Source organism: Ptychodera flava, chromosome 3 (genome assembly GCF_041260155.1).
Source record: "Ptychodera flava strain L36383 chromosome 3, AS_Pfla_20210202, whole genome shotgun sequence".
Taxonomy (NCBI): Eukaryota; Metazoa; Hemichordata; class Enteropneusta; family Ptychoderidae; genus Ptychodera; species Ptychodera flava.
Window position 1 is genome coordinate 18787462 of NC_091930.1, and position 13792 is coordinate 18801253.

The 13792-nt window shown below is 40.3% G+C and overlaps 1 protein-coding gene across 2 annotated transcripts in view; it reads left to right on the forward strand.

Annotated features, from left to right (window-relative positions):
* The window catches only part of LOC139129688 (uncharacterized), a 146102-nt gene that overhangs the window by 34239 nt on the left and 98071 nt on the right, over positions 1-13792 (forward strand). For both annotated transcript variants that reach the window (XM_070695362.1, XM_070695363.1), the window contains exons 2-3: positions 8245-8416; positions 12527-13787. In XM_070695362.1, coding sequence (XP_070551463.1) covers positions 13211-13787 — 577 coding nt within the window. In that variant the 5' untranslated portion in view covers positions 8245-8416; positions 12527-13210. The remainder of the gene's footprint in view (positions 1-8244; positions 8417-12526; positions 13788-13792) is intronic.

The window sequence follows — 13792 nt, forward strand, 5'->3', positions numbered from 1 at the left end:
ACAAGAAATGCTGATGCTGATGGCCTATCTCGCCGACCTCACACTCCTAACCAAGAGACCGACTCTGACTCACTTCAAGATACCCTCAGTCGCTATGAGACAGGAGGGAGTGAAGTGCCATGTGAATCGGTAGAGGCTGTGTGTCAGTCTTATATGACTGCAAGGATCCCCTTGGTAGAGATGGTTGGTTGTTCAAATACAGCAGTACCCGAGACCATAGATTGTCCCCCAACACTGCCAGGAAGTGAATCTTTACCCACACTGACTAGGGATGAGTGGGTGGCTGCACAGCAAAGAGACCCCGCCATTCAACGCATCGTCATCCTCAAGGAGAGTGGGAAACTTCCAACCAGAACAAAACGGAAGACTGAGAGTTCAGAAGTTCAGCGCTATCTCAATGAATGGCAGAGACTCAGTTTCAAGAGCGGTGTTTTGTACAGGAGTCGTATTACAGGTGATGGCAACAAGGTGCATCAACTAGTACTCCCTAGACAGTACAGAGCCATGGTCCTCAGAGGTCTGCATGATGATGTTGGACACCTTGGTAAGGACAGAACACTAGACTTGGTGAGATCTCGCTTCTTCTGGCCTTACATGGCACATGACGTTGAGACTAAGATCAAGTCATGTGAAAGATGTGTGAGAAGGAAGATGCCCCCAGGCGCAAGATCAGTTGCTCCATTGGTGAACATCCAGACCAGTCAGCCAATGGAATTAGTATGCATGGACTATCTGACCCTAGAAGAATCAAAGGGAGGTATATCTAACATTCTGGTGATCACCGATCACTTCACACGCTATGCAGTCGCAATCCCAACCCAGAACCAGACCGCACAGACTACAGCTAGGCATCTTTTCAACAGCTTCATGGTGCATTATGGGTTTCCAGCCCGGTTACATTCAGACCAGGGAAGAAACTTTGAGTCTGAGGTCATTCGACAACTTTGCCAAATAACAGGAGTCCAGAAGTCAAGAACAACCCCATACCACCCTATGGGTAATGGACAGACAGAGCGTTTTAACCGTACATTGCTTGACATGCTTGGCACCTTGGAGGAGCACCAGAAGAAGGACTGGAAATCATATGTAGGTCCACTTGTGCATGCATACAACTGTACTACCAACGATTCCACTGGCTATGCCCCCTATTATCTCATGTTCGGACGCCATCCCAGATTACCTATCGACGTGTACCTTGGATTGGAACCTGAGGGCGATTCGCCAAATACATATGGTGAATATGCTCAGGACCTCAGAGACCGACTGGATTGTGCATACACGATTGCATCAAAGGCAGCTGCAAAGAAGTCCTCATACAACAAGAAGAGGTATGACATTAGGGCAAGGGGAGCTGTGTTGGAGCATGGTGACCGGGTTTTGGTGAAGAATGTAAGCATACGAGGGAAACACAAGATTGCTGACCGATGGGAGAGAGATGTGTATGTAGTGGTTTGCAAGACCAATCCTGACCTCCCTGTGTATGCAGTCCGGCCGGAGTCTGGGGTTGGAAGAGAGAGAACTCTCCACCGCAACCTACTGTTACCATGCTTCTCATTGCCCTGCCCATCTGAGAATCAAAGAGCAAAACCCAAGGAGACTGTTGATTATATGAGATCAACAAACAAGGCAGAAGAATCACAGGATCATGGTACAGTTTCGTCAGACTCGGATGGTGATCAGGATGTTCATTTCGTCCCAGTCTATCATGCACCACAGGAGAGGGTACTCGAACCTGAAGAGGCATCAGACCCAGATAATGTTCCCCAAGAGGAGAAACAGGCCATGGTTGGGAAAAAGCCCACATCAGTGGTTAGTGGTGTCAGTCCACAAGGGACTACTTCAGATACACTTCCGATTGAGAATCCCTCACTACCAGATGTACAATGTGTTGTTGAGAACGAAGTGAGCGGAAGTTTGGAGCCATCAAATGACCCGAGTCTACAGGAGGATGCTGAGCCACACAAGGAATTTGAAATTCAGGAGGAAGTACACTTCGAACCCATGCAAGAAGTAGAAGGGGAACCCTTAAGGAGATCAAAGCGGACAATACGACCACCAGATCGCCTGAATCTTACTCAGGTTTGCAGTAAGCCAGAGTGGATGGTCAAAGCAGATTACCTCACATCTGTGAAGTTTAATGCCCAAGGTGACTCTGCAGAACGTCTTTGTGCCGCGTTGATTGACATTGTATCGAACGGTTAATCCCTGACTGAATTTTCTTGTGAATATCGGGACGATATTCCAGAAAGCAGGGGAGTGTGTAACCATAGACAATTTTTATTTTTTTATTTTCTTTTCTGATTGTATATATATACTGTATACAGGTACTATACGTACCTACCTAACATGAATGAGTAACCTGTTAGCGAGAGTGGGTACAGCGCCACCAGTGTCAGACCTTCACTGCTGAGAATCTCGCGATATCTGGCGAGATTCATTAAAGAGTTTGACTTGCAGACAACTGCACATTTTCTGTGTCTGCCTCATTGATATTTCTTTTCAAGCTTTTGACAGCAGTGAACGTTGTGGTCGAGTAAACTGTAGATGTATACTCTCCTTTATTTTAACAGGTATGTTTGGTATAATATTTCAGTGATTTTGCCGAGTTTTGCTCAGTTGAAAGTTTGGATGAGATCGCCGCCCATGAGGAGACGCGCCATGTGTTTCATGAGCTATTTTTAGCCACTGTGCAAGTGAACTGATGATGTGTAGATCGATGCGTCTAAAAGACTATATATAGTTCTCAGTCATTGAAACGGGACAAGTGGCTCCGGCGATAGATGTAAACAAATCGTCTCCAGTGTTGTTAAAGAATCATAGCTCATTCTGTTTGTTATTGAGAAAAGGCCTTGTAGTTTAGTGTAGTATAGTGAACGTCGATTCTGATCAGCTGTTCGTTTTTCATGCATGTGTTGAAACAGTACGCCAAAGTTTTCATGGCGTTGCCTTGTTGTAAGAGATCGTTGATTTTTGAGATTCATTAAAGAGTTTGACTTGCAGACAACTGCACATTTTCTGTGTCTGCCTCATTGATATTTCTTTTCAAGCTTTTGACAGCAGTGAACGTTGTGGTCGAGTAAACTGTAGATGTATACTCTCCTTTATTTTAACAGGGTTTCCCCTTACACTGGCTACATGTACACCGCTTCCACTTACCGATTCATGTACAGGTGTGTGTGCCATGTAGCTACTATGTAAAGAGGAGCCTCTTTGTATTTCAAGGGGTCCTACCACCAGGTGTGTTCGGTGGGATTCTTGCCCTGCTGCGTTGTTCCCGTACACGCTATCGTGTAGCGTAATTGCAAGATTTCAAGTTGACATTTATCCTTCTCATATGGCTTCGCAAGTTGGGGGACAGTGTGACATATGGCGGAGAGATAGTTGGCCATGGTATGAGTCGGCGACAGAGTACCAGAGATGTGTTGGTACGGGTTGGATGTGGAGGCGTGTTAGAGATTGGTCAAACAAATTATACGCAGCATAAATATAAAGACGGCGGCAACCTGTCATGTCGCTAGCCTGCGTGTTTGCCAAAGTCTATGTGTGGTTTTGTTCTTTTGTGTTTACAGAATTTCTTACAGTATTCTTTTTAGGAGTAGTCAACACTGACTGGTTGCAGCAGAGGAGCCAGTCATTCATTACCCTATATGGCTTCAGTCTCTTTTGCTTGCAGGGTTAGCAGTGTAATGTTGTAGAGTCACCCCAACAGTGCCCACCTGGATTGTCCTTGGATGACCCTTGGTCATATCTGTGAACATTCGTATTATGTAACTGTTCTACTGCATGTATTTACACCTCACCCCTGAGAGGGCTTACCTGGTATACCTTATATACTAGGGTGGTTACTTGTAGGTAGGACTTCTAGATTGTCAAGGAAGAGCAAACACATCCTTATTAGACCGCGATGTAATAGGTCCATATTAAGATGAAGTTTAGCTATTGTAGTCAAAGCCACTGTAAAGAGTTGTGTGGTACATATTTCCATGTAGGGGCAGTTCCAAGGAGGGTTGTTGGCATGTCTCCTGATCCCTTACACTCCCAGTCGGCCGATTATAGACCGATGGTGGAAATGGAGGATAAGGGATGACATGCTTTGGGGAGGGAGGGTATCACATGTGTGATTTCACTCATTTTTTATTTAGTAGAGAAAAAGTAAATTTCATATGTTGTCAGACAATTTCTACACGTATGATTGAGTGAATGTGTTTTGTGCACTCAGTACACTTACACAATAATTGTAGGATTGTTCAGAGGATACGCGATGTTATATTGCTGGAGATATAGACTCTATGAATCTTCGTACCTTTGGATGGAGACGATGAATTCGAGAACATTTTGCTGGTCTTGTGCGGTAGCCAGCAAACAGAACACTAGCCTAGAAAGTTTGAGCGGCTAAACGCCAGTGATTGGCGGGCTATGACGTATACTATGTCACATGTCTGGTGACGTGAAAGAAGAAGCTCGAAGACGGCATGGGGCGGACGCGACTTGTGTACAGTCGAATTTCAAACTTTCTGTTCCGACGTTGTGAACGTCGGAACTGACTCAACCATCACACCGTCTAGTACGGGTGAGACTCAGGACATTTAGAGAACATTCATATGTGGTAAGAGAGACAATTTCTGACAGAACGATCCATCGAGCCCGACCACGTGTGGGCGAGTGACGTAGCTACGAGTGAAAGGACAGACCGGAAGCTTCGGCGCGAGTGGGAACTCACCAGCCTGTATATGGAACTTCTATGCACCTTCAACGCTACGCCGCGCTACCGGACCGGACGTCAGGAACAGTAACGATCAGGTTTAGTAGATATACACGCTTGTAGGACAACAAAGATTCTCGTCCTTCGAACTGTGTAAACTTTGCCTACAAATCCGAGCTTTCGGCGGAATCGAAATCGTGCTTTAATAATCTCACACACACGAGTGTAAGTCGATTTTGTATGAGTGATTCTTTGCCGCTTGGAGGGACGTTTATAGTTTGGATCGTGGGTGAAATTGGTTTGAAAAGTGGGCGATTGTTATTTCCCTACAAGAAGGCTTAGAATAGTATGAGTGTTTGTACAAGTTGTCTGACACTGAAATACTGTTGTATTAGTTTGATAGAACTACAACTGAGTTCAGGTTGACGTTTAGTGTTTACTGAATTTTACTGAACTGTTGCATTGTTAAAATATCAGTTTAGAGTTCAAGCCTCACTGCTATAGGCTCCTTTTATTTTCTGTACACTTGTAAAATTACTACAGTGTGTTCAAACTTTGAGATAACTTTTATTTGCCATAGTGACCGGAAATACTGTAGAGTTGTCACTATAACATTGCTGACTTTTGTGAGTGTGCACCATATGAACAGAGAACTGGTGTATTTCTATGTGTTATGAGTAAAGCCAGTTTAAAGACATTAAAGGCGTACTAGCACATAGCTATCATATTTTCAGTGTTATTCAAGCAAATTGTGACGTCACGGAAACAATTTCTTTGATGTGTTACTGTCAATCTTTGCTATACTTGTTAGCGAGTTGTCAATCATTGTACAATACGGGGGTATCTGCGAATACCCGCTGTTGTTGTTGATTTATTCTTGGGTAATAAATATTGTTGTTGGCGGAACTGTTGTGCCAACTGATATGATTGTGAGATCGCTTTGTATTGTACATTTAGAAGTAAATACCACCTATCTGAGCGAACTATCGCGACCAGGTTAAGAGGTCTCAGTGGAACGAAAGTGAGGAACATTTTAATTGTCAGTTTAGGCACAGACTTTCATGCCGTTTGACAATATACTTTTCTTATAGTCACGCCTAGCACAACTCAAACAAATTTTTGTCAACTCTCAGGTGTGACACATACATTGCGTAATTCTGACGCGGATGCTACACACTACCTCTTATCAACAGGTTGAAGAGCCATATAACTAGCGGTAGTCCAAAATTGATTCATTTTTAAATGCATTAGTGGACTTTTTGGATTTATCAATCCAAGCCGACTTGGGTTTACCCAACTCTGGTCAGGTCAATGACAACATCTGAAAAGCACACAAAACGACAATCATGAGAGAGTATACAAATTGTGTACTCCTGGATACACACTTTGCCAAATTGGAAAAACTGGCACAGTGACCTACCCCATTTTTTTCAAAATTACAAGACATATACAACTTAGTTAGCAATTTAAAAATTTAACAAAATTGACAATACTGAGAGATGAAAACAATCGATCATATAAATGTTTTAATCTCATAAATTCTGGATGTTATAATGGCAAATTTTTAAAAAATAAATTATTCCTTTTAGTCACAATTGTTTTCATTTAAATTAGAGTCTTTACTTTTGTGTTATTGTACGATGAGATGTGAAAATTTCATTCACTGCATCATAGACCCTGGAGCAAGACTGCATGAACTTAAAATGAATGGTTTTATATATTGATTTTAAGTTACTTGAGAAAAACTGTGACCTTTCATCGTAGATTTGTACAGAATCAAGCATGCTCACTCCATCTTTTTTCTCAAATATTTGATTATTCTCATAGGCCAGAATTCAAAAATCCATGGTAATTTTTAAGTCTCCTGTCTTCTGTGTGTTGCTAACACTGTCACTGCGGGTATGCTGTGACAGTTACACAGTCCGTAGGCAGCAGCAGGGCAGTAGCTGTTTAACTTTGTATTTTTACAATATTTTTGCTTTGTTTATACAACTGCGTTCTTGTACTAATCCCTTCAGCATGTTGAATTGTCCAGTATTCAGCTTGCCAAGAGAGCCTACGTGTACCATGCATTTGTAACATTGACCAATAACTTTCAGTCTGAACTCTAATTCAATTATCACCAATATTTAGACAATGAATTATCACCATATTCAGATAAACTGGCTTTGTTGACAAACGGAATATTGTGTTTTTCAGCATGCCGTAGAGAGACACAAAGAAACTGTATTTGATACATTGCAAAATATTGAAAAAAATTATCAATAGTTGCAGCTCCTGATCTATTACAAGGCCAACTTATTGTTTTTACAAAACTTTAATGGCATTCATACATATTAAGATTTTTCGAGATTAGATGCGACAAAACGGTTCTAGATTTTGTTAAATTATTACTATTATTAGAACCATTGGACGACATCAAAATGTTGGGAGCCGAAATATTTTCAGGTCCTTCTATAGGTAGAGCAAAACTTTCAAGTACCCCTTGACTACCCCAAGAGTTTTGAATCCCCATGAATTCCTCCAGCCCCCCACCACTTTTTGTGAACGCGCCCTTAAGGTTCCTATATGCAATCATCGACAGTTTCAGACTTTTATTTTCTTCTTATTTGAAGAAGTACCAAACCCTAATAAAGTAAAAATTTTCTGAAAGCCCTGATATAGGGAAATTCGGCCGTGCACAGCTGCAGTACAGTCATTATTTACATAATAGTCACGTGACAAGTGTTTTGCTGAACCTTCCAAAAATCGGTTTGGCGAACGCGCTGCAAGATTTACTGTTGAAATTGAAAAGCCTTTGTAATATCCTTCAAATCCATGTCTATTTTTTTCTCCGAGTCTCCATTCAGATTATATAGCGCGACAATTTCTATTCCTTTAAAGCACCTTCAGTCTGACTGAATAAAAAATCAAAGGCATATAGAGAAAATCCCAGACATTTTGAAGGATATAAACAAGGCTTTAAAAATCAGTTTACATTTTTAATATATTTAGATGTTCTTAGAATGAATATTGAACTGATGCACTTATTATCCAACTCCATATGAAATCACAGATGTGTTTATAAAATGGATATTGATCGATTTGTTATATCCCATATTTAGGATGTGATCTGTTCCTAAAAATGTGAGTCTCAAATTGTATCTTATGTTCTGTAGGATAGTTTTTTTGCTCCAAACACCAGAAGGAAAGTATCGGACCTGAACATGGGTACGAAACGTTTAAACTTTTGCAGTACTAAGGACATTTTCAAAACTACAGTCAGGTTATAGTAGTTTTGTATAGAAAGAGTACTACCAAGAATGTTTGTTCCCTACAAGTAACGGATTGAAGTTTCGGGAATACTTTTTTTGCCAGTACTATACTATCTTTTCATGTAAAGGCATTACATTTCTGTAGTTGATATGCTCTCTCAGGAAAAGTTTATTCAGTGTTCATTGCTAATCTTGATTTCACATCAGCTGTGCAACAACGCAATTGATAATGTACTGAGTTGACATTTTTCTTAGACGTGTTTTTTTTTAATTTGACGTACCGTTTAGCCCTGCTTGTCCCTGTGACACGATGGCGGAAGTTGTAGCAAGTGGAAGTGGCTATACTGGTGAAAGAGAGAGCAGAATAAAAAAGAACGACAATGGTGAAGAGAGTGACGATGAGGGCAATAAGAAAGGCCACGATAAAGACAGGGAGGTTGGTGTGGGACAGAAAGTACAGGTAAGTTTGATGGACGTTTTCTTGTGAGAAAAAAGTAAGGGGGAGCTGCATGTTGCCATCAAAGTTTTTTCAACGCAATATTTCTTATCAAAGATGACAAGGAAACCCCCTAATACTATATATTTTCAAAAAGCAGAGGCTCTAGTGTTTAATATGGTAGCAGTAGTTTACTCAAAGGATGAAGTGGATGTATACTATGGGTAAAAACCTCAATTATGGTATTAACGATAATTAATTTCAGTAAAAAACTTGACACGATGTTATGAAACGTATTTTGCATTATCTATCATCGTTCTAATATGGCGAGGGTTAAAAGATCAATACTCAAAAAAGTGATTAAAATCATAATAAGCAAAATTAAAATGCCTCTTATTCAAAATGTAAGAACTTAATCGCCAAACAAAATAGTAGTTTTGTTATATAGTATTAAAAAAACATAATGTGAAAATTTCACAAATTTGACCCAGCAAGAGTGAAGTTAAATTCTTTGGAAATTTTGAAATTGGGAGGAACAAGAAGCCAGGAAATCCGGTGATTGCATACATATGCATATTAACACTTCTTTAACCACGCAACTTACGACTGCTTAACAGGCTAAAAGGCTAACCAAACCAGTATTTTAATCTTGTGTTAACAAATTAATTAAAATTGAATGAATATTTTAAAAACGTGATTTTTGAGCAAAATATGCTGCGTAGGGTGCAGTGCCCCCTTAATCGACATATAACTCACATAACACCTCCTCACATTTCTGGCCACTGGGAGTGTTGGATCGACGGTGTGGGTTAATCGAGCCCTCACTCTCAGAAATCGTCCCACATTCTGTAGTATATATTACGCTTGCTCTGATTTGATGATAAACAGCCTTTCGTTCCAAGCGCAAATATTATCCAATGGCACGATGAGTAACAAAGGACTGGAACAACAGAGTAAGCAGATCAGAGAACGCGGGCAGACGACCGTGAGCGTTGTCGATTTTTGATAATATTGTACATTGTTGGTTACAGACTCAAAAAGCGCCCGGATATTCAAACTAACTGGCGAACATAGGCCACTTGGAACATATAGCCATTTTTGTGGAACATCTCCTCAGTAGCAGAAGTTGAGGTATCAGCAGTCGAACTCGCCAAGGAGTTCGCGTTAGTGACACGGAATATTAGATGGCCACGAGTAGGATAGTCGCTCGTACAGTTATAATAAACATTTAATGTTTCCAGTGTGACTTTAACGCGTTTTGTTGTCATGTGAGAAAAAGAATCTCATACACCAAGGACCTGGGACACGAGGTTCAGGTGAGTGTGAGACAAAATATCCTCAACTCGTGAGAGAAATCTGATCCCAGGTCCTTTGGGTGTGTGATTCTATGAATCTCAGCCTAACGGTACCTTTAGTCTAATGGGGAATTTCTTAGCATTAATAAATGTTAAGAGTCACTGACTGTACCACAAACGGCTATGACATTACAAAGCTGACACTTACATTCATTTGTAGTTGGAATCGTTTATTTTCTCGTATTGGTGATTTGCTTTACTCCAGTGAATGAATCGGAGCAGCCTTATATCAGTAATTTGATATCAGATCCGCACCAATGAAGTACCATGTACGGCCGTTCTGTGAATTGTGTCTGCTTTCGAGAGGCATGCACACAGGTGTCTCTGAACTTTCACTTTTTGCGCTTTCCCGAACCTGTGGTTTTCACAGCGTAAATGATGGACTTCTTCGATTGTAACTGAATTGGCGTCGAATCAGAATGAACAAAATCGTAAAGACCAGTCAATTTGATGTGAAACAGTCGTTAGGCGACATTTGCTTTGGTTCACATAGGACAGCGGAACTTCTCGAATGCCCATGTTGATATCCTTGCATGCATTCTTAACTATGTTTTCGCTTACTAATCTCAGGCTATCACTGTATTTATGTCTCGTACGATTCAATATCGGTAATAGGTGAAAATCTTACATGTAATGAAGTATCCGATCAATATAATATAACAATGTGTTAGCCTAGCGGCCTTACAGTGATGATGTAGCTTAGCTTTGATATGACTGGGCAGTAACTTCCTTTGCAGGCGGATGTACACAATAATTTGATGCAGTGTGAAGCATGTAGCAAAGGTCGATAAGTAAATGATTATTGCTTTTGCATTTAAGTTTTGTTTCCGGGGCGATTTGTAAATCTGATTTTAGAGCACAAATAGGAGAAAGCAGAATCAAAATTTGAGCGAAAGACGCCTCCAGCACCTGGGATCGAGCATTGTTGCGTATTTGGCAATAGCAGTGGAAATTATGCAGACGATAAAAAGTGAAGACGCCAATATGGAGAGGCGCAATCTAAATTTTTTAATGCAGCTCGAAAGGATTATATCCATTCTACAGGGTCACACTGCTTCTTTAATTATCTCGTGGATGTTGCGATCATTTCGAGTGATATTTAAACTTTGCTTTTGCATTAACCTCCTATCCTAATTGAAGGGCATGCTGTAGAACTGGCATTACCACGACTTGCGCTCTCATTCGATGAGAATGACGCACCGACTTACCTGGCATACTGATCTCACAATGTCCACTTACAGCTGTAGAAGCGATTCGTATCGTTCACTTTCGCTCTATGAATCATGTTCGCATAGCCCTGACTTGAAACATGCTTCAGTACTTACAACTAAATGCACAGTTGTAGGTAAATGTTGACAAATAAAACTAAAATAATCCGAGGTCAATGTATAATAATATTTGCCTTCTTCTTATAACTGTCAATTTTAACGTCATTTTATATGGGCACGAATAGCTACAAACACATTTTTGCAAGTAATTTTTACTGATGGTAATCCTAAACATGTCACTGATCAACAGCAAAAAGGAGAAGACATCCACTATAGGAACAAATTGCGAGACTAGAGCGAGAAAATGACGCTTTCTCGCAATTGGTGAGAATCCCTTGTCATTCTGATGCCACCAGTAAGAATTTTTGAATTCTCACTGGTGAGCAGCGAGAAATGCACTGCTTGGTGAAAGAACAGATTCTCATCGCTGAGAATGGAAATTCTCACAAAGCACTGTGAAAATGGTAATTTTATGGTGAGAATCAACCAGACTCGTTGTTCATTGGTGAGAATTAACCAGATTGATTCACACAAGCAAACAACAAGTCTGGCTGATTCTGACTAATGAATGGTGAGTCTGGTTGACTTTCACTGTAAAAATTACCATTCTCACAGTGCTTGGTGAGAGTTTTCATTCTCATCGGTGAGAATCTATTTTCTCACCAAGGAATACATTTCTCACTCTCACCGGTAGCAGTGAGAATGACAAGAGATTCTCACCAATTGCGAGAAAGCGTCACTTTCTCGCTCCAGTCTTGCAATTTTTTCCTATAGTGATCTCAGTCGCATGATATGTAAAACTAGTGTGCTATATGCCTGAAGTCAAAATGGCAATAAAATTACATGATACTGCTTCAGCATTAAATTATTCATATCAATTCAAATCATTATGTAAACCAGGCGATATATCTCCATGATATATTATTATAGAAATAACAGGCGCCTCGTCCGTTAATTTTTGGCTTTCCTCTCGCCCGAGCCCATAAATAAACGTTAATGGTCAGCGCGGAGTCTGTTATTTCAATTATATTATCAAGGAACCCCAAAAAACCGTCAAAATTTACGAAAATTTCCCGTGCGAACGACAACGGGGCCCCAGAACCTGTCAGTAGTGTGCGCGCTGCAAAAATTTTGCAAATCCGGAGATTTAAAAAAGTGCTCAAACTTGGCCCACAAATGCTCCATTTTATTTTGTGGTTGATTATGATCTTTGTACAAATCACAATTTTCGTTTTTAGCGTTAAAATTGCTACGGTTCACGATATTATTTATATTAACGGGCATCAAACCAAACCATTACTGTGTATTTGTGGGCAGTCACGTGGTTTAGCTAGACCAATTAGGGCATGGTAATATAATATACCATATTCCATATTGTTCTGATATCAGTTTTGACACAATAATACAAACAAATTGGCTCTATTATAATTGTCTATTTCACGCACACCTTCATTAATTATTTATTTGGAAACATCGTATTCTGACGTCTTGATTTATAATTTTCTTCATAGAGAATTGATCCACACCCAATCCGGCCGGCAGCTCTCCTTGTACTAGACAGATGGGACTCTCCGATCCATGGAGGCATTGCAGCTGCATTGTATCTAATCGTCAGACTACTGAAAAAATGGGGGATAGTAATTTACTGTACAATTTTAGAAGCCGACGCAAAAACAATCCGTGAAGCTGCACATTTGGAGTGAATTTAATTTTTCCTGAAAGAAAACGTGAATACGAAAACTTACGACCAAATTATATATGGCTTGTAGCACATGTCGCTTTCTTCCCACATTTGAACAAAATTAAAAATTTGAAATTGTTTTCGGCTTCGGACTAGTCTCCGCATCAATCGCCCTTAATATTAAGGAAAACGTTTTATCCAGTGCAAGATATGTTCATGTCAATGTATGGTGTCCGGAAGAAGTACCCAGCAACATGTTCACGTACGATAAAGAATTCATTGAATCGAATTACCAATGGTTGGATCATCAAAACCTAAACGCTGATCTAGTATTGTCAATTGGTCGAAAAACATTTGAATATTTCGACGACAGATTCGACACAGAATTGAACATGCATATATTGCTGTTACCACTGCCAGATATCAGTCATTCGTAGTTCATACCTCTAAGAAGATACCACGTACACGCAATTTCCAAATTTTGACTCCGATCGAAAACTGTTACGCATCAGATATGGCACACTATGATATACTTCCATATTCCATGAATTTAGTGGAAGAAAGCTACGATAATTTCGGGAAAGAAGGACCACCCAAGTGGAAAATCATGTGCATGAAAAAATATGATGACAAAACTATCAGTGACCGTTTAAAACCCCACGCTAAACTCAGGATTCGTAGCCAAGGCTTTACTAAGGAAAATTTTCCAAGTGAAGTCGATTTTTCACACCTCATCATACTACCGCCTCTTTCGATAAATTCGTTAAATGTTACTCTGACAACAATAGCCAGGGGTAAACCAATCATTGTTCCCTTAGCGTCAGAAAGCGACTATTTCATCGAGAAATATTTTTCTGATTTTCATCACAACATGGTTGTTGACATGCGCAGCAAATCAGACGAGTTGAAGGAAAAAATAGTCGATGTCATTAAAAACTATGCAATGCATCTGAATTATGCCTCCCGGGTCAGAGATATCATGAAGAATGAGGTGATGAAAGAAGTACAGGAAACGAACTCACAATTGTTCGATTATATTCAACAATACGTTCAGCTGCCAGAAGAATCAACCGGCCATCTGTCCAGAAAAGGTAGG